The sequence below is a fragment of the Haliaeetus albicilla genome, chromosome 14 (assembly GCF_947461875.1).
Source record: "Haliaeetus albicilla chromosome 14, bHalAlb1.1, whole genome shotgun sequence".
Lineage (NCBI taxonomy): Eukaryota > Metazoa > Chordata > Aves > Accipitriformes > Accipitridae > Haliaeetus > Haliaeetus albicilla.
Genome location: NC_091496.1, coordinates 8078137 through 8104998, shown reverse-complemented (window position 1 = coordinate 8104998; position 26862 = coordinate 8078137). Strand labels below are relative to the sequence as shown.

At 45.4% G+C, this 26862-nt stretch overlaps 1 protein-coding gene across 2 annotated transcripts in view; it reads left to right on the top strand.

Annotated features, from left to right (window-relative positions):
• FRMD4A (FERM domain containing 4A) overlaps positions 1–26862 on the top strand; it is a 383693-nt gene that overhangs the window by 75593 nt on the left and 281238 nt on the right. The window contains exon 1 of one of the 2 annotated variants that reach the window (XM_069801651.1): positions 17500–17738. The exons of the other annotated variant lie outside the window; for it this stretch is intronic. Within the exon in view, the coding sequence (XP_069657752.1) occupies positions 17706–17738 (33 nt within the window). The 5' untranslated portion in view covers positions 17500–17705. Of the gene's footprint in view, positions 1–17499; positions 17739–26862 lie in introns of those variants that run through there. 2 annotated transcript variants of the gene reach the window in all.

Genomic DNA, 26862 nt, shown 5'->3' with positions numbered 1-26862 from the left:
GATCTCTTTTTCTCAATCTTGCAACTCCAACACTTCACAGCAAGCTGGGAGTCTGCCGGGAAGGTTGTGAGCTAACTAGGTGACAGCGATAGTGAGACACAATTGCAGAAGCTGTAATAAGCAGTATTGATTTTGAATAAACACGTGAGTAATATTGACTTGGAGAAGCTGTCTCTTAACAAGTGGAAGGACTGACTGGCTCCAAAGGATGGAGAAGTGGAAGTCCCTTTCTGGAACTGGGTAAGGCAGGTTTCAGTCACAGATACAAAAGCACAATCTGTTTCCAGCATCCTTTTTCTCAGTCCTGTTGGCAGATAAAGGCATAAGAACCACAGGGCTTTGTAACTGAGTGAAGAATAAAGAAAGTGTTTTAGATGGGTTGGTTGAAGAAGGGTGACAATGAGCAGAGCTGTGTAAGCAAGTGGTGAGTGAACCATGGTCCAGTGCTTGAGAAGAGGTTGCCATGTGAATGATATAGAAATGTTAAAGAGAGAGAGAAGAAAGGTTTTAGTGAAGCATAACTGTGAGAAGCTGGAAAAGACAAGCAGTGAAAACATAGGACTGTGATTTTCCATCCATGGTTGACAAAGAGTCCCCTGTAGATCTATGGCTTATGGATGGATCCCCAGACATGAGTCATATCTGGATAGAGCAGCCCGGATGCCCTCTCCCAAAATTTCTACAGTAGATTCCCTTCCTTGCCATCTACAATACAGCAATCATCTCTCTTTTATTCACAATGGCACATGCCATCAGTTCCCATACTCACTTGCACAAGATTCCCATGGTGACACCATTCCTGGAAAAGGGACATGGAGGCAATGTTTGTAGATGTCTTTAAATAATATTAACAGGCAGAAAACATGGGGGTAAACCTGCCGCCTTTGATCAGGCAGCTCTCAGCAACCCACCCAAGAACCAGAGCAGGAAAAACTTGGCTGACACAGGGAGACCAGCAAGATCTTACCTACAGGTGTAACTCTACCTTTGGCTGCAGCAAAAAAATTGAGGTCAGTAATGTTCATAAGTAAAAACAAACCACCCGCTCCCCCACTGCTTCAGATCTACACCAGCACTGCTCTGAGGTCCCTTCAGGATCAATGGAGATGTGCCATGGACTCAGTGGACTTTGAATTGGGCTCCCAAGTCATGAGAGATTAGCCCTGAATCCTGACGAGGTAGCACTGAAATTACTCAAATGATACAGAATGGAAAATGGTCATGTTGACAGCTTATGCCTTGAACAAAGGCAGAAGTGCCATTTCTTGATGAGCAGCTTCCAGATCTTTGGGTCAAGGATCCAACTCTTACCTCTGAGACTTGCTTGGGGTACCTCTCTGTCCTGGAAGACAGCCTTAGAAATGTTTCTGTCCTGGGTGGTGCTGTAAAATAACTTCATACCACTCACCCAAGCCCCAGAGATCACCAGCAGCCCATGGACCTCAGCGTGGATGCCGTCACCCTGATATCCCATGGATATGTGTATTATAGTATGTGCAGTAATGCCACAGGTGCCTTGCACAGAAATAAAGAGATTGAGGTCCATTGCATAAAATCACACAGAAAGGAAAAGTAGGGCATCTGGGAGGCAAATCCCCCTATTTCTTATAACTCCCTAGTTGTTATTTCTGTGTGGCAACAAGAAGGCTGCTGTATGCAACAGGGGTCTGCTGAAATGAGGGCATTCCTTCCGCACATGCATATTCAAAGATTAAAGAGAAAGCTTTGAAACATTTTCAGAAAAGGGGTCAATTATGTAGATTTTTACATGGGTTGTTATTAAGGCTAAAACTCACATCATTTTCACAGGGGCTGGAGGATACCAAGGCAAAGATGTAAAAGCCTGAGTCCAGATTTGCCAGGAAGAAGGGAGGGAGAATCAAAACATTGTTAATTATATCCTCTCAAGAAAGGACTCACGGTGCTAAGGATTCATCCCAAGAGGGTAATTTCAGGGCTACGAGTTGTAATATATATTATTGCCTAAGCAGGAGCAGGGAGGAACTCTGACTGTGGCACCTTCGGTACCTTTTTGCAGGGGACTTGACTTGTAACTTAAACAGCATATTCTGGGGAATATGATATCCTTCCCCCAACCTATCTGAAGTCTTCAGCACAAATGCAATAATGAGTTGAAAGAAAACCGGTCACCAATGATTTCCTTAGACTTTGCAAACTCTTTGACGAAGTTTCTTGCAAAGGCTGTTAAGGAAACGAGAGGCACTTGGTGAAAGGCAAAGTATTGTGTCATTGATTAAAAAAATGGCCAAGACAAAAAAAAAGAGCAGGAATGGCTAGTTAGTTATTACCATGCCAAATGCCTCACAAAAGTCTATCAGAGGGAACATATGAGCCATCTTTTCATGCATAAATAAAAGGCTTCATTTAGAGGAATTGAGACTATTATATTTCTTTAATATCCAACTAAAACTCCAGAAGTATTATGTTTCTCAATTAATATAATACACTTTCATAGGTTATTAAAAGGTTACTGAAAATAGGGTATCCTGAAGTAAAGAAAAAGGTGGGGGTTGTAATTCCCTGTCCAGGGTTTGATGTATTGCTTGAGTCTGGGAAGGAAGGCTGGGTCTTCGTGTTGGAAAAGTGCTTTTGTGTTCATAGTTTCCACAGTGCAAAAAAAGAGAATGGAGAATGGGTGGGAATGATCAATACTTTATACCTGGACCAAAAATCCACTGTAGGTAAAGTGTTAGATTTGGACGGTAATGAAGGTTTAAAATCCCAATAGAGCAGCTTGCTGTTCCACAGCTGATCAAAAATGATCGTATAAAATCATTTTCAATGGAAAAACAATTTTCAACTAAAAATTTAAATATCATGAACCAGTATGACTTTCCATGAGAAAATATCCAGTTTTCGCAAAAACCTGACATTTGGGCCCAAACAGTGTTTTTCAGAGAAAACTGTGACATCTTAAGCTTACATCAGAGCGAAAAACATTTTCTGATCAGCTTTGTAGATCCTGTTATTCCTGAGTTCTTCGCATGAATTAGCTAGGAGTACAGAAATGGTGGGATAGTGGTATACCACTTTTCTTCTAGAGATGTCAAAACATTTCACAGAGGCACTGATGTCTCTTTAGCATAGGAAGACTGAGGAGAAAGAGAGCTGAAGGAGGTACCTAAAGCCAGCGTGAGACCCTGGAAGGGAACCTGCACGTCCTAACTCCCTATTCAAGTGCCCTTTCCAGTAAATTGTGGGGTAAGTTATCACATGAAAATCTCTGAGCTGATCTTTCAGAGTTGGCAAAAAAAGGCAATGAATAGTCACAATTAGAAAGCCAACTCTGACTTTTTCTGAAGAGGAAAAATACAGGGCTGCCCATTTATCTCCAAATTGAATCGAAGACTATACAACTCTGCGTGAGCATTGTTATTTTCCTTTATCAGCAAGGCATTGTTTTGTTGCATGAAATCTGTATGTTCAATAGATTTGATTTTCCAAGCAGCTGGGTTATCTTGCGCTGTGAAGGCTCTCTCTTAATCTCAATTGCTGTGCTTTTCTCAGTGCCGTTCCCAGCTGCTCAGAAATGAGCACGGTGCTTTCATCTGTCTTTTCGTGCTCTTATTAGGTGTGACAGTTTCAACAATACCCGTATGTAGAAAAATATGCAGGTTTTAATTTGGTTTTTAAAAATGTGATTGTCAAAAAAATATAGGCAGAAAGATGTTGCTTTTAAATCATAAAAGTCCTGCCATGATCACACACTAATGACGTACTTCCTTAGAAAGATGGGCTTTTTTTTTTTCAGTTTGCTCTAACACATAATTGCAGCCAAACCTTATTTATCCACAGGAGGCAAGGGAACAGAAGAGAGCTGAAATATGCAGAGTTGGGCCATAGGTGCTTTTCAAGTGATGGTGACACACAATTAGGGTTAGTATATGTATCTGATCATCTGGCTTCCTGCAAACATCTTTTGAGAGATTAGACTGTTGTTTATCCACTTTTTTTCCTGTCCCAATAAGCCTGTTTTGTGTAAAGAAACCCTCCCCTGGTATGAGGGGGCCATGGTTTTAGAGAGCACCTATTGGCGTGACTGAAGAACCAACAAAACAGGAGAGAAAGGGTGAGCAAAACTACTTGGGAGCATGGGATGCTTCAGTGGAAGACTCTTTGCTCTGAAACTAAACAGTGTTCAATGTTACAAGCAAGTGCTTGGAAAACAAAGCTGGAAATGCCTGAAAATTAGTGTCACACTCAGCCATCCTGGAGGCTGAGCATCTGCAATGGGAGAGACAGAACTCTCCGGACTTCTTTCAGCACTGTGTTGTCTGCTTGAGCTTGCTCTCTTCCATTTCACAACCTGGCCCCTGTGAGGGCAGGACCAACGGTTTCATTGTGCAGAGAGGGCCAAGCGGGCTAAATCATGAGATATGATAAAGTGGTGGCCGTACACAGCCTTGGTCCAGACATTTTTCTGCTTGCAGCCCTGGGGAACAGAGCAAAGGGAAAAGGGCTATGCCAAGAAGCAGGAAGCAACGTGTTCAGGAGAGAGGATTAGATTTGCAAAGGTACCCACATTTGCATTTCCTACCAATAGTTACAGCATGCAAACCAAGTTCCCTTTTGCAAAGTTGCCTGGGCTGCAGTGTTGTCAATGGTGTAAGATAACAGGCTGCACTTAAACCAGGGCAAGTGAGAAGTCATCACACATCCAGCTCAGCCAGCCCTGCTCTAGGAGTGCTAACCCGGGGGCCAGAAAGTCCTTGGCCCGCTGCTCTAAATCCAGCAGATCCCAGACAGAGTTCCAATAAACCTAGCATAGCTCCATCGGGAAAACAAGAGGATGGTCTCTTCTCTGGACCACAATTGCTCTCCCATCTTTGTAACAAAATGGCTTTGGCAAGGAAGTCGTGATATTTATGCAGAAGGAATGCACATTTGCTCTGCAAATGTCATCATCAGGTGTAAGCTAATGTCATTTGGATATGAGGGGGCTATTCACATCAGCTGGAAATGTTGCCAACAAACTAAGACAGACAAGTAGGTATGATGCCAGCCTGCAGACTGTTCACTTTGGAGTATTTTCCTATTTTAATATTGCAACCATTTTTATGAGATATGCACTGAGTACAGAGTCACTATGGACTCTTTTCAACATCTAACCAACTGACTATTTGACCCCTGTATTTTAGAAGATGTAGTGATACTGAAATTTTATATACCCGAGGCTACAATAAGGACTGTAAAACATTTTTCTTTTCTGTGTGAAACTCAGGAAAGCAGCTGATCTGCACAATAGCCTATTCTGCATTATTAAAGGCTTATTGGTAAAGGTTTGATCTACAGCCCAACCCTCCTGGGCTGGGCAGCCCAGAGCAAAAGAGGCCTTTGTCTGATGTAGTTTACTGAAGTTTTCTAACAAAACAGATTACCAGCAAAAGCATTATTTTGCTAGTGCAAGTGTGCCTAAGGATTTTGCCTATATAAGAAAAACTGATTTTAAAGAAAACAACCAACCAAACAACAAAATACAGTAAGCTACTTCTCACCAGTGATCTGAAAAATGACAACATTTCAAGCAGAAACAGGAGTCCTGTGTTAGACTTTCTCTAGCAGCAGATGAAAGCCTTCCCCTTCTCATGGCTGTTTGCTCCTTCTGCTGCAACTTACTGCTCTTCACAGGGCAGATAATATAAACCTCATTTATTCACTTTTGGTTTTTTTCCTTGCAAGTTTTTTTCTTTTAGCTGAGATTATTTTTCTAATCCAGTATCTCCCAGATAAATAGGCACACCCGCTCTGGGGACTGGGGAATGGATTTGGGTTTGGGGAGGCTGAGGAAGCACAGGAGCCCCTTCACTTACTGCTGCTAGATAAATCTTCACACAAAACGATAGTCTGCATGTCTGACACCGGTGCTTACAGGCTGCAGTGCTACAGGATGAGTTTTCCTTGGGTGAGATAATTTTACCTCCCAGGTGGTTATCACTAGTAGGTAATAAATCCGATGATGTTTCTAAGTGACCTTTTAAAATGAGGACCACTTAATTATCTATGGGACACTGATTTAGAGTAAATCTGTATGATCTGTACAGGTTTTTCAAAATCCCAGATGTTAAAGATGTACTTAAATGGCATTTTAAAAAAAAAATAATCCTTTAATAGATTTCCAGATTACCTGTTTGAGGCCCTGCAGGAATAAAAACCACCTCGAGGAGAAACTATAGCCATTCAGCAGTGGTCAGCTCTGGCAGGCAAACGCACCCTGAAGATGAGGATGAAGGCCATGGTGCAGTATCCTCAAGGGGTTGTTCCCAAACCCAGCCACAGCAAGGTCCTGGAGACCCTCTGAGCAGCATGCAAGGTTACTTCAAAGCACCATGGCTTGGAGGAAGAGCAGCTCTAAGAGAAGTAGGGACATTCATTGTAGAGAAGAGGGAGGCAAGGACAGGAATGTACTCCTGGTTCTGGCTCTCCAAAGGCAGACCCAGGTAATACCAATGGGACAGGACCAGGCAGGAGTCAATGCTACAGTATCGGTGCTGGCCTTACTGGAGAATGGAGCCAGCAAACGTCTGAAGTAAAATGCTTTTGGTGATTATGGGCAAGAAGTTGTTCAGTAGCTTCTCCTGAGATTAGACCCATTGCTATTGCTATTTCATTACCATTAAGAACTTATTGCTGACAGTATTTCCTATAAATTAAGCGCTCAGGTGACTTAACCCAGGAGCAGCACCTCTCTTCTTAGCAAGACCCTGCCCATACTTGATCTTACCCTGGGGCCCCCGGAGAGCCAGGGACTTACACCAAGCCCAAACTGTGGGGTCCCCTTCAGCTCATCCCACCTTTGAACACCAGCAGCGAGCTTTCTGCATCCTGATATGGTTTTCTGCCTGTTTTAGGTCCACGTCTGTGACACAGACAAGGAGACGTTGCTGTTCTCTTGTCCGTGCAGTATTTGCCAGGCAAAGGCAACAGAGCGGTGGGCTCCACAGCCCACTGGTGACCTGGTGCCAGGGCAGGCTGGGCTGCCCAGGTAACGGTGCTGAGCCCAGGTGCCCTCGCTCCCACCTCTCCAGAGGCAGCTACAGATGTAGCTGGTATTGGTACGGATGCCCCATTAACAGCTTAAGCAGGACTATACGGAGCAGCTTGGTAGTGATTTTTAGTTAGGAAAAAAAAAAAGGATCTAAAAATGTACTTGTGCCTGGCAGGGCTGCTCTGCAGAACTAATCCTTTGCATTTCTTTTGCATCTTCCATCTGTGATTTCATGGTTAATTGACTTATCCATGCAATGTTCCTCTGAGGTATAGATTATCTCCACTTCCAAAGTGATAAAACCGAGTGCGTAGGGGTTTGTGACGTAACTTGCCCTAAACCCTCAAGGGATTACAAGGCAGAGGACAGAGTAGACCTGGGTCCCTGCTCTGCACCGCCAAGGCGGGCTCCCTTTTCCCATGGAGACGCACAAGGAATCACGCTCCCCATGCGTAAAAGCCACCACGTGCTGCACTGGGTGGACTCCAGCATTGCCCGAAATGTCCAGCAAGGGTTTGCTGGGTCTGGCCAGACCATGAAGCGTGGGGAGCTGCTCTTGACCCACACGTGTGAGCCCTGAGGCACAAGTCAGGCCAGTGCTCATGGAGAAATGCCGTAGCTGCCGTCATGCGGTTGGCTTTTATTTTCTGTCATCCCAGCATCAATAACCACACCACATCACCGCCCGTATTGATCGCACTGGTGCTTTGAAGATCAATGTGTGTAACAGCCCTGGCTACAGCTCTTCGGGGGGATCAAAGCTCAGTCCTCCAGTTGTAAGGCTGAACTTCATCCCCCTGGAAGCTGTGGCAGACTTTTACCTGTCACGTTTTAGAGGGAGATACATAATACATACTTTGGGTTACGTCTGCAGAACTCCTGTAAGGGCTAATAGAAGGCAGGCAACCCCCATGCAATAGATTTCTCTCTTTGACTAAATTGAATCCTTCCCTAGACCTTCAGTTGTGTGTTTGCAGAACGATGCTGCCTTTTAAATTGTTTTTAATAAGGAAAGTAAGGTAAAGAGGGAAGGATAGTTAAGTGGTGATGATGTCGCAAATGTATTAGCAGATAAAAAGCAGGTGAGGAAATACATAGAAAAATTGGGTGTCCAGCAGTCATTACATCCAGGTGATGCTAAGACTTTAGTGTAAAGTGAATTAGCTGATTAACTTATTGAACTCCTGTCCATTACCTTTGCAAATATCATGCACAACAGGCAGGTTTCAGGCAACTGGTACAATTTGACACCATCTCTTCAAACCACAGTTTCTGGCTTTTGCCCCATATTGTAGATCATCTACCATTATTTTAAAAAGTTTGGCTGCACCAGCACTGTGACTGCCTTTCTTATTGCATGCAGGATAACTGAGATGGGCAATCACAGTGTTAGGGTAATGAGCAGAAACATTAATAAGGTGTTGTCACCCTTATTTCTGCCAGGATTGTGGTAGAGAAAACAAACCCCCCACGTTTCTGTTAGGCAGCTAGGACACGCATCACCTTATCCTAACTCAAGTCAAGGGAATTGAGCCTTAGATGTGCAAGTTCACTTCACTTACTATAAAGAAATGATAAAGAACCAGCTGAGCTGGAGCCATCCATACCATAGACATTTGAAGTTAGCTGAGATGAACCCCACCTCTGAAGATTGACCTGGCTCAGTGAGTTCTGTTGTTGTTTCCAGATGAAGAAAGATTGGGGTTCCTGAATTTTAGCAGATCTAATAGTGGTATGAATTCCAGCATCAAATATTAATTCAGATGAGGCTTTGATGCAAGTGGGGATTGTTGCTTAGGCTGAAAACAGGCTGATGATATGTATTCATTATATGTAGAAACTCTCCTGTGCTTTGCTGGGGATGCTCTGCCAGCAACATTATTTTACATCTTTACTGACATTCTGGGAGATGGATAAATGTCCCATTAGCCCAGTAAAGATGGAGAAATGAGAGCAGGGAGACCTAGGACTGTAAATATTCTTGAAGAATATCTATATGACTGTGGTTCGTGCAGTGAGAGGAGCACCCGAAAGGGACTAGCACCTCTGCAGACACTTAGAGCCCCTGCCCCAAAGAGCTGAAACCAGGTAGTGAAAGGGACCAAGAGTTCAAATGAGCTGAACGGGCTCAGAAAAGTAGATGAGCAAGAACTCAAGAGGCAATCTCTGAACTCTGAGTCACTTTAGCTCCTATCTTCTTTCCAACGCCAATGAAACCTTGCTCAGAAACCATCGCAGCTGGGACATACAGTGACCGATAGCTGGTCGGCCAGAGGGCATCACCGGGGATGCTTGGAGCTCACAGAGGACAGTAACCCAAGGAGGGGCTCATGTGCGTAGAGAGAAATATCCATTACAGCATAAGGCAGCAACAGGCTACTGGCGTCAGCTGAATACAGCTTTTATTTGGGGGAGCGACAAGGGCCCAGCTTGAGCTGTAAGGGGAGGCGTGTCTGTCCCCTATTCCAGAAGGTAAATCTGACAGAGATGGTGATGACTGAGTTTACAAACAGTTCATGGGTGCTAGAGGGTGGTTGAACAAACCAATGTAAAAAATATGTAAAATGAGAAAATGTAGGATCATCATGGAGAAAAAAGGTATTGCTTGTTTCCCTGGGTCCTGTTTTCAGGCATCTGATCATGTCCTGTGAGGCAACCTGTCTCCATCAAATAAAGGGTGTGCAGGATCTACCTCAGACTCTGTCATTCAGGTGATCCTCCTGCCTACAGGGTTTTTTTCCTGCCTACAGAAGCTCTCTCTTCTGAGAGCTGGGCAGTTGCAAAATTGTCTCCCAGCCTTCACCCTCCGAGGGACCAAAACTGCATGGACATTTTGGAAAAGAGATGGTCTCTGGTTGCTCTTTTCATTTGGGGTTCTGATTTGCTTCAAAACTAACCCAACCTTTAAAGAAAATTAAAGAATCTCAGCATGACATAGTATTTTGCAGGACTCCTTTTGGGCAACCCCAGATTATTATTAGACTTTTGTACTTCATCAGCCCCTTTCTTCCCCTCCCCTGTCTTCTATTTCTGCTTTATCCCAAGCACTTCTATTCGTTCCCTCCCTGTCTCCTCTTCCCCAGGCCAAAATGACCACAGTGCAGGATTTGCACAGTTGTAATGACATTACACTTCAGAGAAATGGCTACTTCTCACTTAATGTCTTGTCTGCCCTGAGAGAGCTGGGCCTCCTCTCTCCCAGTACACATAGAGATGTGTCTATAGAGCATCAAGTGCATTTATGAGCATTTGCAGCATATCTTGGAGTCACCTTGCATCAGAGGTTGTGTTTTTAGAGACATAAAGTGGCTATAATCAGGTTTCTAACCAAAAGCATAATAGCTGTGCTTTAGTGGAGTTGTAGCTTTGGGAAGCAGTATTTAATTTGACAGAGATATTAACAGGGATGGCAGCGGAGTCCTTTACATTCGAAAAACAGCTTCTGTTATCCTGCTTTGTTGATTTGTTCTTGCAAACCAAACACACTCGGTGTTTATGGCTTTCTACACCGTAGCGAACATCGTGCCCTGTTTGAATGGTTACTGAAGTGGATGAATAAATCATCTATCTGACTGTTGAAAATGCATACATAGACCTAATGCTCTAGTAAAAGGCTTTGTATGTGTTTTGACTGTTAACATCCAGAACAGCAAATATACCCAGCAGTGAAAGGAAAATGTAGCTCCAGTTACTGTTTAGGGAAGGAAGCTCCATCATGTTTCCAGCACACGTTTTGTCAGAAGACTAAGCGGGATGCTCAGCCTCATGGTTACACCTGCTGGGAGCCAGGACAGCCAGAGGCTGTTGTCTCTGCTGGGCAGACACTCTGGACAGCAGTTATTATTATTTTGAGTCTGTAAACCTCATCTCTACAGCTCCCATTTTTCATCTATAGATCCTCAAAGCGTCTATAGATCCTCCTGGTGAGCCGGGGTGGAGGTGAGGAGAAACAAGGCGGTCAGATCCTTGCCCAGGTCACCAAGCCAGAGCCTGGTCCCGGGGACCCCGCTGAACTGAACGACCTTTTCTTCAAACACAGCAGTCCCCATCGCTGCTGGGGTGGTTTATTTGTGTGGTGGAGAGGCGGCTTTTCCTTCCTAAACTACCACACTGACTTAACAGGAATCATGATAATAATGGCTGAGATCATTGATTTGTCATAGAGATAAATGCCTTTTAGATGTTGGAGGAGGATGGACAGACCCTGATGGCTGTGCTAAGCAGGGCAGGATGCTAAACTGGCTCTGCTGTAAGTCAGTCTCTCTCTCAGCCTTGCACAGACACCTACAGTCTTCAGATATGACTTTTTATGACTGCCTTCCAAATCTGGAAGGCAGCTAAATCAATCTTATTAACACCTCGAGACTTTAAAATTCATTGTATTGCTTTGCTTTTGTGGAAAAAAGCATGACTGTTCTGAAAAAAGCAGGTCATTAGAGCCTTAAAGATGAACTCCAGAAGAGTAACTGCTGTTTCCAGCCCTCACTAGAATTGGTGCCATATAAGGGTAAGTTGGCAGACGATTTTGACAACACTTACTCATGCAAATGCTGCATCAGTGGAACAGCTTGCAAAGAGCACGGGTCTGCCCCGTGTTTACTTCCCCAGAGGCGAGTCCCTCTCCCTCTGAAGCCACGGGGCAGATCTCAAAGGACTGCATCAGAAATCTTGGAGAGGAAAACCTTTCTTCGTTTTGAAAATACACCCTACAACCAGCAACAAATAAACACAGCTCCAGTTTCTCAGTGCTGCCAAAGCAACACACCCAGTACAGCACTGTTCCTCCCCTTGCATCACCCACAAAGCTGCCAGCTGAATTGCGCCTGTATTCGTGGTGCTTTGGACTGGTACCAAGAAGGAAGCACATAGATAAGCTTTCAGGAGCCCAGCAGCTTTTGCAGGCTGCTAGGCTCAAAAAAGACCCCAATACCTTGCCACTGGCTAGTAAAAAGAATACATTTCACTCTAAAAATCATTGCTGAGAATCTGGCCTTTCCGAGAACAAAGCTTTATATATGCCAAAAGATGACTTCAGAACAAGATCGGAAATATCATATTTTTTTAACCCTGTTTATAGCTTAATCTATAGCTGAAAAGAAGACTGGCGAGGTAGTGCCATCCCAGAGAGGATGCACCCAGACATCAGCACAACTCTCAACCCGTGCCATGCCACGTCCACCCCGCACCTCTTGGAGACAGGAGTCCCCAGGCAGGCAGTGCTACGAGCTGCACCCAAATGGGTGGGCACCTATGGCCCATCCCACCCCAGCCAGTGTGGGTCTTGCTTCCCCTTGCCATCCTCAAAAAAATCAGCTTGCTCATCACCAGGAGGTGCTCAGTCTGCCTGCACAGCCCCAGCAGTAGCCCAGCACCTTTGCCTTTTTTGAAAGTGTATCATATAAAAAGGCACATAAAAATATTTGTAATTTGGGCTTCTGGGTGGTTTGACCCCTTTTTTTAACTGTTCACCCTCTAGGGAAAAAAGACAGAAGAAAGGAATTTCAGGACTTTTTCAGGTGTGTGTTTTTCTGGACGAATGAAACGAAGTTAGATTTATTTTTTTTTCCACAACACAGAGAATTAACTGTTGAAAGCAGCTTTTTTAATGAGAAAAAAAAAAAAGCCCTAAAAGGGCCTGGTTCTTGTAGGACATAAGCAAATCCTACCCATTTTTAGGTAACCCATGAAGAGTTTGCCTTTGTTATCGTATCAGTAGACTTTTACTACAAGTCACAATCTAAACACAGCACAGCCAGGCTGGGAAACTGGATCATGTGAGCATCCCAGTTCCCTCCTCAACCCCCCGACCCACTGCAAGCATCAGTCCTGATTTGCAAACACCACTTTTGTGAGAGCTGTGTGCTAGTTTCGACTTTTATTCGCAGAAGAGAAATGAAAAGCAAGGGAAACCTGGAGAAGCAGTGACGAGAGAAGCACAGTAGCAATAACATTCGTACCGTTTGGAGGCAAACGCTGCGCTTATGGAAAGTATCTAACAAAAATGAAAAAGCGAGCACGAAAGGCGCTCCGAGTGTTAAATATTCATTAGTATTCCCCACGCCGCCTGTTCTAAATATAAGATATGTTTCCGCGCAGCCCCGGTATGTGACTGGGATGTTTCCCCCTCCTTTATATGATGCCACAGCCATTCGGATGGCGGGATGTCGCCATGGCAACACTGTGATGCTACCTTTTGTTCACCGGATAAAATGACCAGTTGCCAGGTCGGCGGGTGCGTACAGGATACAACTGGGCTGCTGGTGGCACGGGCAGGGGCCAAACGCGGGCAGGGGCCAGATGCAGGCAGGGTCCTGCTGTTTCCCCCGCCATCGCCTTGTCCTCACCTGGTTTGAGTGATGAGCCAGCTGGGGGTCAGGGTGGGCAAAAGTGGATTTTGGCAGCCTCAGATAGGGGGGTTAGTGCCCTGTAAGGGAGCTGGAATGGTGGGCTGGGGGATCCTGGCCACTGGCCGTCTAGGGGGTGGCAGGCAGGAGGTGATGGCAGCTCTTTGCATCAGAGAGTAGTGGACACTGGGTCCAAATCCAAACTCCCTCCACTTTTGAGGATCGGTACAGGCAGCACAACTTGGTTCTGTGTTGGGATCCCCACCCCAAAGGTTAGGAAGGGTTTTGATTTACAGAAGTTTTATCCCAGCTTGGATGCACGCACAGCAAGTGAACAAGAGGAAAGCTGAGGGTTCAAATATATACCATAGAGTCTGGCTGTTTCCAGGACCCTCAGCCAATAGCCTAACAGTGAAGATAAGGCGCTTTTTTGGCCATTTTCCCCACTAATGGGTACCTGGGGCAAGATTCAGCTCCAGAGTCAGACACCTAAATTCAGCGGTTTACGTCTACTTGGCTAAATGTCAGCAGATATGTATACTCTCATTCTGGTCTGTGGAGGTCTGTCAATGCAGTCAGCAGAGCCTAGAAAGAGATTCAGCTCTACGGCTGAATCCAGGTAGGATCTACCTGGCTCCAGGTAGACATCTACCTTGGTCTGCTGTCTAGATTCCAGCAGACGTTTAGATTATGAAAATATAAAGGGGTTTCAAGGTATCTATCTCACTCCCATGATTAGTTAAGGAGCCAAGAGTTACTATATACCCAGCTTAAACACTTCTTCTAGGATGAGGCGGGTTGAATACGGGACAGGATGAACCTCTGCAACATCTGTGCAAACCAGACAAGTGGGTCCCCTCTTCTGTAGATGGAGAACCTGAGATACGCTGGGCGTAGCTGACCAGGCTCTGAGTCAAATGCTGCTCCCCTCCCCAGAAAGAGGATGAGAAAGCAAGTGTTCACATGCTCCTTGTGCCTCTGTAGTGCCTTTGATCTGAAAATCGCAGGAGCGGAGGCTGTCGAACAAGTCTGCGGTAATTTGAGCATTGCCATGAGTCGCAGCCCAGGGGAGGAACGAAGTGCCAGACCATGGCACACACTATCGTGGCAGCGCTCTCCTGGCTACAGCAACTAAAACTTTCATTTTAAAGCGAGGATAAACTCCTCTGGCTCCCGCAGCTGTAAAGCTATTGCTCTGATTGTGAAAGGGGGTTGCAAACAGGCTGGATGCGTGCAGAGGGTGGTAGTCCTGCTCCTGTAGCACACGAAGGACAGGTTGGTGGCTGCACAGGCTACAGCAGAGTATCTGCCCACATACTAGTAGAGCTCAAGTCCTACCTGGTGCCTGGAGTTTGAGAGGAGGTTGACATATGATGCACAATTCCCATCCATCCACTGCAGCTCCAGCTCTTACGTTTGCTGGAAATTGCTAACCTCAACACTTTCCGGCGAGCCACGCCAAAATTTGCCCAGGCGGAGCCAACTGGGTTTACCAGCCCCACTGGTGAAGGTGGATGTGGACGGAGCTCGCTGTCACACCCCACTTCAGCTGTGGCTCCCAGTAATGCCATGCAGGGGCTCATAACTCACACGGGGGCCCAGAGCATCCTCCAGGATGCAGCTGGGGGTCACAGCCTGCGCTCCCCGGACGGGGGGGCTCGCTGCTGGCTCACAGCCGTGGCCATGGGTGCTGCTCAGGCAGCACCGTCCTCTTTTCTGTTCCTGCTCGTCCTGCTGAGCTGGGCTCTGCTCTGACTCATGCACTATCAGCACAATTCCCCAATCCGTTCAGATCAGAGAGCTTTGAGTGCTGCTGAACCAGAAAGGCCCCAGCTTGCTTTTCTGGTCCCAGACTGAATTACTCTCTTGGCCTTTAGGAAAACTACTTCTTTTTTTTTCCTTGTAAACAGAGATAACACAGGAAACCTCATGAGGCACTGCAGTTTAGCCTAGTTCAAAGCAGAACCGAGCTTTAAAAGAGAACTGGGTATTCATATGCTACCGCGGGTGCACGATCCACATTATCATATTGCATTAGAGTTTGACCACGTGGCCTGAGATTTCCAAAAGTCCCAAATGCTCCTCTCTCTTTAGGTTCCTCTTGACAGTGTGGAGACTCAAATTCCCCCAACGATTTGGAGGAGATGATGTTTCACAGATGCACAGACTTGTAAACCTCATGTCGGAGTCTGACACAGCATTGTACAGCAGAAAAATCACAATGGTCGTGTTTTACTGAAGCCTGGAATTCCTGCTGCCACTTATTCAATATAAATACCAATAGCAAAACATATTTAGATACATCCAGCAAGACATAGATGAGCCTGCCAGCATGGTACAGTGTCTCTTTAGCTCTGGAAAACTTATCTCTGCCTTCAATACGATATGATCAGATTTGTTCACATTTAATAAGGAGCTGAGTTTGGCTGAGAACAGTTAATTATCTTTGAAATTAATATTATTCACTGTAGGGGGGCACCTCCCTTCCCTGTTTTTACCCCATAAGGAATAATAAGAAAAATGCCCTAAAGCTGCCACATCTACAGGGTCGAAAGGATTGGGAGAGATAGAGAGGAAAAGTGATGTGTGGGGTAAAACACCCTCATTTGTGTCATTGCCTGGGCACACTTCTGCTGGGGACTGGCCAGGGCAGGGGTAGTGTCTGTCTCTGGGTTCATCCCAGGCTTTGCACCCTGTGTCCTCATACAGCACCATGAGTATATTCCCTTGCACCCTCTCCGTCTCGGTGTAGCCTCCAGGAGCCTGTGTTGAACGTGAAGGATGCGTGTGGGTAGAGAAGCTCCCTGGCCTGAGCAGCCAAAGCATGAAACGACAGCAAGAGGAGAGGTTTATGGAGGGGTGAGGAGCAGAGGACAGGATTCTCCTTGGCTTTGGACATTTGGGGCAAATCACTTTGGGAAGGAACCTGTCTCTCTCATTAGTCTTGCGGGAGCCTCGGTGGTTGGCTCGGACCAGAGGGCAGAGTTTTAGATGGCAAAATCTAAATGAGGTGAATCTCCATGGTCATCCAGGGAACATGTGGCAATGTCAGGAGTTTAACCAGATCCCAGCTCAGTGCCTTAATGAGACGGTGACTCTCCCTGAGCATGTAGCTTTGGGGCCTCAAAGAAGAGCTGATGTTAAAGGGCGTTAGAAATTTCCCCTTGTGGTATGATCCAACCAGCCTGACAGCGATTTTCTAGCACTGAAAATCAGGTTCTGGTGGTGTAACAGGATTTTTAATTTCATTTTTGGACAGAAGTTAGGTACTGGTATGTGGAAGGTTATCCCGGGGGCCAGGGAAGGGGAGCCTTATTTGTGTCTGTATTCGGAACTGGGGTGGCCCATGGGGGGAGCCGACCTTTGGAGCAGTGATGGGCAGCTGCTGCTCATTTAATGGTGTTTCAGAGGGGTTTTGCTTCGGACCAGTCTGGCCCTGTGGACCAAACACTGGTGTGTTTGCAGGTCTGAAGCCCATTTTCCAGTTGGATTTTTCTCTGAAAGAGATTCAGTCCTGGCATCACTCCGTGACGGAAACCAAAATGTGGGAAGTGGGAGCAATTAGGGAATTTTCCACAAAGGCACACTCTGATCTGAATTAAAATGCTAAGAGAAACGCATTCAGCGAGCGTCTTTTGCTGACCAACTTTGCAGGACTATATTCCTTTTGTGTCACTCTCTTTTCTTTCTTTCTCTCTGTCCCTCAATTCACAATTGAGAGGAACTCCCTTTCAGCGTGGGTTTGGTCACTCACCGACAGCAAACGCGCCCAGCAGAAAATGCTCCAACTGTTGGCATTTCCCAAGGGGAAGAAAACCACTTGGGCTGAAGCTTGGGCTCAGGATTACACCCCTTTAAGTCAATCCCGGGGAATCCGCAATCTTTCCACAGCGACGAAGTTTTCTCGGCGCTTTCCTCGCTAGCACGGCGAGCCGACGAGCGTCAGCCCCGCACGGGGACGTTACCAGATTAAACCCAGCGGCACAATAGGGAGGGCAAAGTCCCACACCTTCCCATCGCTGCCGCCGTCCGGATCCCCGCGGCTGGGCTGGGATCACTTGTCCTGTGCTGAATGCATTACGTAAGGCAGGGATCGTTTGTCAGCCGCGATGGTACAAACATAGCTGCAGGCAGATTATGCAGAGAGAGAGAGAGAGGAGGGAGAGGGAGGAAGGTCTCTCCAGGAACGGTGCTCCACGCAACTGAGGATTGCAAGTTGGCAGGTTGGCGGCTGGCCGAGCTTCCGTGAGGGTGTCGCTGGCGGTCCCTGACATGCTCTTGTTCGTGTGGGATGCTTGAGGCAGGGACGAGAGACTAAGTTGGGGGACGAGGATTGGCATGAGGATCGGACCAAAATGGAAGGGCTTCTGTCTCCGATGAGAACGAAGGTAGGGGAAGATGTTAATGTCTTTTGAAGCTGCTTTTACCCGAGGAGGGGAAGGGGAGGTGCGGGGCTAGCTCTCTGAATAGGGGGCTTGCCGAGCTTTTGTCTCTTTTCTTTTCTCTCTCTTCTTTTTTCTTTCTTCTTTTTCAAAACTATGCTCATGAATGTAACTCGGCGGAGGAGCGACAGCAGTCTCCTCCAAGAGGGGAGTAACCCATCACTCTTCCTCGACAGAGATGACCTTTGTGAATGAGTTTGCCTTTTGGAGTAGACAGCCATATTTTTGTTTGAATTTCCAGTCAGAGGCTCTCATTGTGTCTGTGTGTCTGTGCGTGCTCCCCGGGGAGCCGCTCAGGGAAAGCGTACCTGCGGCACGGGGAGGGATGGATGGTGCTGGTGGGCTACCTCAGTACAGAATTTTCAGCAGCATGGGATGCACGGACAAGCAAAGAGGGTGATTTTATGCCCAAATACCCTGCCAGGGTGGGAGACCTCTTGGTGTGGACCCAGACCAGAAAGCTGTAAAAGAAAGACTGAGTGTACAGACCTAAGGAATTGCTGCACTTGTCTGCTGCCTTCTCACGCTCCCAACTCTCTTTAAAGATTTGCCATTAATCCTCGTTATTAAAGAAACTTGAATTCCAGCAGGGAAAAGCCAGAGACAAATACAGTGATGGTTTAGTTTGTAAAATCTCCTTCCGTGCTATTATTTCTGTGTCGTCCTGGGGGATAGACTGAATCCTGATGTATTCTATTTAGTCACTGCCTCCATCCCATGTGGTAACTGCCTTGGGTAAATCTTTCTGATTTCAGTCCATCACCGCATGCAATCCAACCCTGTTGTATTGTATCTCAGGACTGGAAGAACTGGAATTCAATGACAATTCTTGCTGGCAACAGGGTATCTTCATACGTCTTAAACGCAAGCAGTTTTGAAGGTGCAGTCAGACCAGAGTTGTTTCATATAAATGCCAGACTAGAAAAAATTCTGAGAAATCGTCTGGTCCAGCCCCTGTGCTGAGGCAGATCAGCTAGTCTGGTCTCCTCGATTGCATCCCTGCCATCCACTGTCTTAAATTAAAGGCTCTTCAATGATTCAAAGTATTTTCAATATTAAAAGCTAGAAAAGCGATTTAAATAATAATAATTTGCCAGCAAGTGGCTGTACTGTAATTCTCCAGGGGAGCAATTTTTTTTCCACTTTAATTCAGTTCTTTTTTGTCTTGCCCAGTAAGTTGGGGATTAAAAAAAGGACCTACCAACTTCATATAGCTCTCCATTACCAAGAATAGTGCTAACAGGCAGTTTATAGAATGAAAGATTTATAAGGGATTAGAGACCCAGCCATTCATACTGAGGAATACGTACATTAGTGTTAGTCTTTGTAAGGCATTTCGCAGTATTACTTTTTTAAATTTTTGAATCAGAGAATAGAAAACAAAAAACCTGCCCAACAGATCTCATTTCCATTATTAGAAAACGTAACTTTCAACGTTTTAGTAGATGCTTCTATTCTGCTCCTTTAACCAGGCTTGAAATGATTGCTGGAGGCAGTCTCTCCCAGAATTGGTGTGCTATCAGGTTGACGCGTGGATTACAGTCAGATGTGTGTACTATCAGCACCTGCAGCATGCGTGCAGCTATAAAAATGACAGAGTAAGGGAAGTGGACCGGGACTGGGTATTATGTTTGTTCATCTGACTTGCTTCGTAGCTGCAGCTGGAATGTAAATCCTAATAATGCCATTCATAAAGTGTAATCTCAGTTACCACTATCATGTTATTTATTGATTCTATAGAAGAATCTGCTTGGGAATATAGACATGATCTTTTGGATGCCAATCTGCTCTAATATCAGAGAAGAGGATAGATTCTGGTCTCCTTTGTGTATGGGGAAAGCTTCTCAAGCCAAAGCAATGCAATTTTAAACCATCAATTGCAATGATGTAAAACTGATGTGATTCTCTTGAAGATCCAGATCCTGACGTTGGTGTTACGTTGCTGTTAATCTGGACTAGCTCCATGGCAGATGATGGAGATATTGAAATAGGCTCTGTGGAATAAAGATCAGGATTTGGCCCTTACATCTTTACCTTTCAGAGGAAAAACAATGAGAAGATCACTTGAATAAATCTGAAAACTAATCTCATTTCCAAGATGCTTCGTAGCTGGCAGCGGCTCCCTGCTCACTTGCCAGAAAACCGAGTGTAAAAACTATAACTCTCCAAATACAACCTTAATATGCATTGCCTACAAAAAAAAACTTGACAACAGCAAGGCTGCCGATGTGCCGAGACCCCTGCTTGTCACACTCCCTAATATTGCCTCATTTTTCCCCTTTACTCCCCCGTCTGTCTGATCCCATCTGTTGTCGCTTGTTTTACACTTAGGCTGCAACTGTTGGAGGCTAGTGGGAAGTTTTCTTGTCCTTTGGTTTGTACGGTGACGTGAAGGATGGTGGGCTCCTGGTCATGTCCAGCAGTGCTACCTGGAGCATCTGTGAGCTCTAAGACTTTAACCTGTGTGAAAACGTCTCCACATTACAGTGAAATGCAAATTAACACTCGGTTTTATCTTTAGTGTCCCAGGCAGCTATATTCAGTCTGCTCAAATCTAGACAAAAAAATTTAAAAAAAAAGGTTTTTTTCCATGGGTAGGTAGGAGTAAGGGCTATCTCTTTCTGGCACCTCTCATAGTCTGTCACCAAGGAGTGAGGACAATGTGCATCTGCCTTTCATAGCCAAACATGCAAAGGTCTCTGTAATTAAAATGAGGTCCAAATCCCTGCAGGTGGGCTTAAGTGAATCTCGTGGCAGCAACCGAAAATACGATTGCTGTCAGCTCTTTGGTCCCTTTTGCTCACCGAGGTTCCCACCCCACATCAGAGGTGGCAGAGGGACAAGTGGACACATCTTGACTTCAAAAGCCCAATTTATGGTGCAGGAGGGCTGGAGCTGAGACGCTGGACATCGCGTGCAGGGCAGAGATGTGGGCACATGTCCTCATCTCTCCATCCAGCTCCATGGCAGGGCTTGCCAGCAGAGAGCTGGGCATACACAACCAAAAGCATATTTCGTAGGGCACTTCTTTCCCATTCTACAAAGTGATAACCCATTTGGTTAGTGGGCCATGCTGGGTGATCACAGAGTGGGGTGCTTAACAACTTAGAAATTCTTTAAAATGTTTGTTGAGGTAAATTGGGTATCAAGCGTTAAGTGCATTACACCATGTAATGGACTCCACTGCAGTAAGTCACGGGCGATTAATACATTTCTACTTTTGTGCAACTGGGATGCACAAATGCAGGAATTAAAGGGGAAGTGGAGGAATACATGGTAAAATGGGGTGGTATATCAAAACTGAAGCAGATAAGTGGAACGCATTGAACAGAAAACTTACTGCATTTTTAGTGTTGATGATTAAATCTCACATGGCTAGAAGTAATGGTGAGTTGTAAATATTTGGTGGGTTAATGGTGATACTGATAAATATTACCAGAATCACTTGAATTCTGTAGCCTAGTATGTCTGAGCCCCCTTTTTAAGAGCAAATGAATGTACACAATAGCAATGTCCCCACGCCACCTTAAGAGACTGTGAAGTTGATTGAGTACCACAGAGCAAAAAGAATGAAGAAATGCATAAATATTGCACTCCTTTTGTTAGCCTCCATTTTAATTTGTTTTATAATCCTCAACACATGCACAATTTGCCTTAACCCTCAGTGCATCGCCTTCAGCAAATTACACTGGCATAAGAATTTCAGTAATTTCAGTTTCTCTGCCGCTGACACTTGCCAGTGCATGCTACTGAATTTGCAATGAGCACCTGGCTTGAACCACGCAGAACTGGCTAGCTGCTCTATTTTCCTTTGAGAAGCCTGTGTTCGGCTCCTTTTTGTTTATCAAAGTGCTGCTTTTCTTTCAGACCAGCTGAAAGAACTTTTTCAATGAACTTTTCATCTGTTCAGAAACACACACGGAGGGTAAATGGAGATTAATTACCGTTGAATTTACTAAGCTTTGCATCCAAAGATAATGAATTTTGAGTGTTCCTGTGTACAGAGAATTCAGCTAGGGAACTCAGTAAATAATGTGTGTAATGTTTAGATAGTGCTCTTAAAACGTTAATGGGGCTGTTGTCTCTTATTGAATCTTATTAACTTTATCTGTTTATTATAGATTTTGGGGATTAGCAAACTCCCATGGTGTTACTGTTTATTCATTAAACTCTGTTGGCTCTACTTGCAAAGCAATTTAGGTTTTGACCGCTAGATCTCTCAAAAAGAATGGTTAAGTTGTCCTTTGTGCCTTACTTAGAGAAGTTCACAGCAGCTCCAAGCAGAGAAACCTTGGGAGGTACCACATCCCCCGTCAGTCTTAAACAGCAGAGGGCTGCGACGGCTGCCCTTTGAGATCACACGGGGAGGAAATTGGAAGGGAAAATTGCCTGGAGAAAGGGAAGCCTGGAGTCTGGGTTACACTTATGGGATGGGATTGCTGTAGTCTTTAACCCCCTTGGATGATAACTGAAAAGAGGTTTGCATAAGCAGATTTTCTATCATAGCGTGAGGCTGCATCTGAACAGATTCTTAACTTTAAGCTCACAAGCTGTCCCGTGGAAGTTAAAGTTAGGATTCTGCACTGTATAGAGAGCTACACATCTTAAAATCACCTGACAGCACTCTTGTACAAGCCGAGATGCAGAGTAAGTTCTTTGCATGTGTTGTGAAACCATTCCTGGTATTTTTAACAATGGCAAAAGACCAAATGGCAAAAGGGGGCAGCTGTCCCCCCAAAAGCATGCACACTCCTCCTCTGGAGCCTCAGACCCCTGTTTCGATACCACTGTGTATTTAACTCCCATTTTGAATATCCCATCGAGATAGACACATACAGATGCTAATGATGCTTAGAAACTGGGATTTCCAAAGTCATTTGGGGGATTCAGACCTCCCAGCTGGAATAATTTCACATGGACAGTGAGCACCCAAGTCTTTGGGTTCCCGTGTGATCACCCACAAGCTGCCACGGTCACATGAAGTCCATAGCGTGGACTGGGAAGCACCAGTGCTCCCTCAGGAGCCCTTCCACGGGGCACTCACACAGTCTGCCGAGCAGCTTAGGGGGTACCTGCTTCCCTGCCTTATTAGCAGTTTGACACAAAGGTTAATGAGGCCATATGTAATTCTCTGAGCTTGTAGACGGCTAAAAAGAAAGGCAATTCAAGAAATAATGAAGTCCTATGTCTGCTACTGTTAATCATAATTTTATAAGTACCTGGGAGAGAGGATGTAGGGGCATAACTCAGAGCAGAGTTTGTCTTTGGAATAACTCTACCATAACATTATGCCTCTGGAAAAGCGGAGCCCTTTCTGTTCTGTAACATTTCCTAAACCCACTCAGATTTAAAAACAATATATCACTGAACATAAAACTGAAAGGTTATTTTTTCTCCCCGACTGTGCTTTGTACCAGTGCAGTGAGATGCCATGCCTGACTGGGCCCTGCCCTCCCGCACAGTTGCAGCAGAGGTGGGTTATTTACTGTAGAGGAGGAAAGCATCCTTGCGTATCCTGGGCAGGAGCTGGACACTGCACCATTAATGAGAGTTGCACTGCAGTAGCACTAGGAGGTCAGAGTTCAGCACAGGGACTCATACGCTTAGTGCTGCCCAAATATATGATAAGAAGAAAACCCCTGTCCCCAAATATTCCCTACTGAAGGTTGAGGGGAAATGGGGGCATTTTGCTTCTGTGTTTTAAGGAAGAAGGATTGCAGTGCAGATTCTGATATCTCACCCATGATTCAATGATGGAGTGATGCTGTCCTTTCTCAGCATCTTCAGCAGCACAACTGAGTCCAGGCTACGCCATCCTAGCATGAGGCACCCTTGGGTGCATGCCAGGCTGAGCTGGCTCAGCTCTTGATGAGCGCTCCCACGATGACCATCAGACAGCCCTTGAGATGGACCAGGCTGACCACAACGCTACGATTGCTTTGCCTTTCACAGTCAGTATGGTCACCTGGTTGGGATCCCCCTCTGCCATAATCAGCTGAGCATCAGGACCCACATCGCTGGGACGTGCAAATAGGCTTGGCACCCCGTGGTGTTGGAGCAAGGGATGATCGCAGCATGCCTTGATGACCAAAGCTCTCATTTCGCAGGGGATGGAAATAGGAACTGCTCCGAAGTGCCCTGCTCACCTCCCACTGTCCAGACACCATCTCCCAGCTCATGCCAGCCTGCAACCTGGCCTCGATTCTCCATGTCTTGCTCAGCCTGCGCAAAGCCCAGGCTGTAGCAGAGGTGCCCAGGAACATCTCAGGTCCCCAAAACCTTCCTGCAGCTTGGTGTGTCTGGAAATATCCAAGGACCTTCCCTTGGTTCCCATGGGACCTCACCGAAAAGAGCACTGGAGGGGGCTATGTAAAGAGCACAAATGATACCAAATTGGAATTAATAATAACAATAATAACATAATAAAAAATGGTAATAAGAAGAAGCTTTAAAATGCAGTAGGACAAGGCATGGACTGGAGGAATCAAAGAAAAGTGACAATGACAGCATTAAGAGCATAAAGCTCACTAGATCAGTGTGTGGGTTAGAGGCTTCAGGGTTTTTTTTAATAAGTGCAGAGAAAATACACTGGTGAGCACCCATCTTTCTAGTCATTTCATTAAGCAGTTTGCTTAATGGGCAGCTGTTGTTGAGGCAATTGGCCATCCTTTTCAAAAGCAGAACTCAGACAGTGCTGCCCACTGTTAGCTGTGAATCACAAGTTGTATCCACTGGGGAAGGTCATAAAGTCTTAACTGCTGTAAAAATGGGAAAGCTGAAAAAATGAGAAAGTTGTGAGGATGATTATGAAACAAAAATGATGGTTGTCCCAAAATGCCAGCGTAGTAGTTATCTATGGAGGAAAAAAGCTCTCCTGCACAGCTGTCTGATGTATTAGGTCATTCTGAAGGCAGTTATTGGTAGGGACTGTGTGCATTTAATGTTTGGGACTGTATGGAATGCAATAAAGCACTTGCACAATGCATATTTCATGTACAAAATGTCTGATCCATGACCAGTGCATACCAGCACAGCTCTAGCACCTCAGCACACACTTCAGTAGTGATCAGCTCTTCCTTATAATATTTTACTGGGTTTAGATGAATTTAAAAATATGTGTACAGCTGGGAATGTGGACTTTCTTCCTGAGAATGCACACCTAATGTACTTTAGCTTTCACCGCATTCCTCTTTTATCTACATTGCAATATAAACTCACCAAATCTAAGAGCCCAAAAGTCTGACCCCATTTGAGATTCAACCAGCAAGACAAAAATCCCAGGCCTTGCAGGTTGTTCCAGTTCAGAGGAGACCTGAGGACAGATACAGGTCTCTTTTTGATGTAATTTATAAACATATAATAATGTCAATAATCATACAAAGTCCTACTCCCCTGAGCACAGCAGGTATCAATCAAATGAGAGGGCAGTTTTCCTGCTCAGGGTGCCTTCTTTCATCCAAGACCCATCCACACCTGTGTTTTTCCTTGGTGCCTTGGTCCTTAGCTTGGTTATACTATGAGGGAGGGTTTTTTCCCCTCCCTAATACAGTCACAGGGTATCACAACACATGGCAGACCATCTAAGGGAGTCAGTCCCTTCTTCTGTTCGAGTTCCAGGTCCCCATTTGGGTTTTTTAGGGAAAGCCCTTGTCCCTTTTGTGCAGGAGTTCAGCTTTTATGGAAGTGCTGTGTTGTGGGTTCCTAGCACCCAGCATCTCCCCATGTGCAGAACAGCAAAATCTCCCAAAATGCAGCCGTCCCCAGGCACAGCCTTTGACTTGGGTCATGTATCACAGGCTGAACACTGCTGTTAAGGGCTGATTTAATAGCAAATGCAGTATAAATAACAGCAATAAAAATGCACCACTCCTTCTTTTATGAAATCTTGTTCACAGGTCTCCCATGCAACAAAAAGCAGAGGAAAGCGATGGTTCTCCTGGCATGTCGTGGGGTCCCCCGGGCCACAGCGCTGATGTGGCACAGCCCAAAGCAGCAGCCAAACCCATTCCAGTCTCTCTGAAAACATGCAGATATCATCACTTTTCTGCTCATCCAGCGCTTGGTAGCACAAACACTTGCAAAGCTTGACTCTGCTGAAGTAACATTAAAGGTAGAAGCAATCTCTTGGGTAGACAGCACTTAACCACTTGGGGCTTTGAAGACAGGAGGTCAAAAACAATATATCAAGTCAGTTATCAGGCAGTCCTGTCTTCCCTTCCTCCCCTCCCTCTGGCTTAGAGCTGAAGGAGCTCAGGTCCTTTGATGTAAACCTGTCAGACACTTTGGTCTCTTGCCTGCTCTGCCCTGCCCTATTCTTCCGCATGCACATTTGTGTGAGATTTTAATTATAGGCATGATCATATTGGTAAGAAAACCCTTCCTTAATTACACGCTCAATTAATTCTAGTAGCTTAGGAGCTGAAAGACGAAGTTAGGTGAAATCATTACTGCTTCATCTAAAGCTGGATCTCTCCACGGCCAGGTTTGGAATAATACTGTGGAAGTCACTTTTCTTTAGAAAAATGGATTTCATTTAGAAGAGATTAAATTATTTTGGATAGAGGGAATTAGAGTATTATCCAGTGCCACTGAAATTCTTTTCCAGCAAGACTAATTACTTAGAGGACTAATCTTTTCAGCAAATATTCTGTGATCAGGCCCAAGACATATATGGTACAAATGAGGCAATATTCAGCCTCATTGCGGCTGGCACAACCCCTCCCCTAATGTATTGTGGTCTTTAGAGAGAGATCAGGTGAGATGGGAGATTAAATGTGTCTTCATAATGTCAGATACCTCTCCATGGCACCAGTGCCTCAATGTTCATCCTCCCACCCTTGCTGGTAGTAGGGTAGCACGTCTATGGGTGCCGACGGGACTGGGGTAGGGATGCCTGGGAAACATCCAGGCTGAAGCCAGCTCATCTGAGCTTTAAGCCAGGTTCTGTTCCTCTCTCTAATAGACTGGTGACTCCCAACGTGTGGGGCAAGAAGCCTGTGTTGCACCCCCGAGTTCCCTGCTGACAGCAGCACGGAAAACAAGGCACAAGTGCAGGGGAAACAAAATCCAA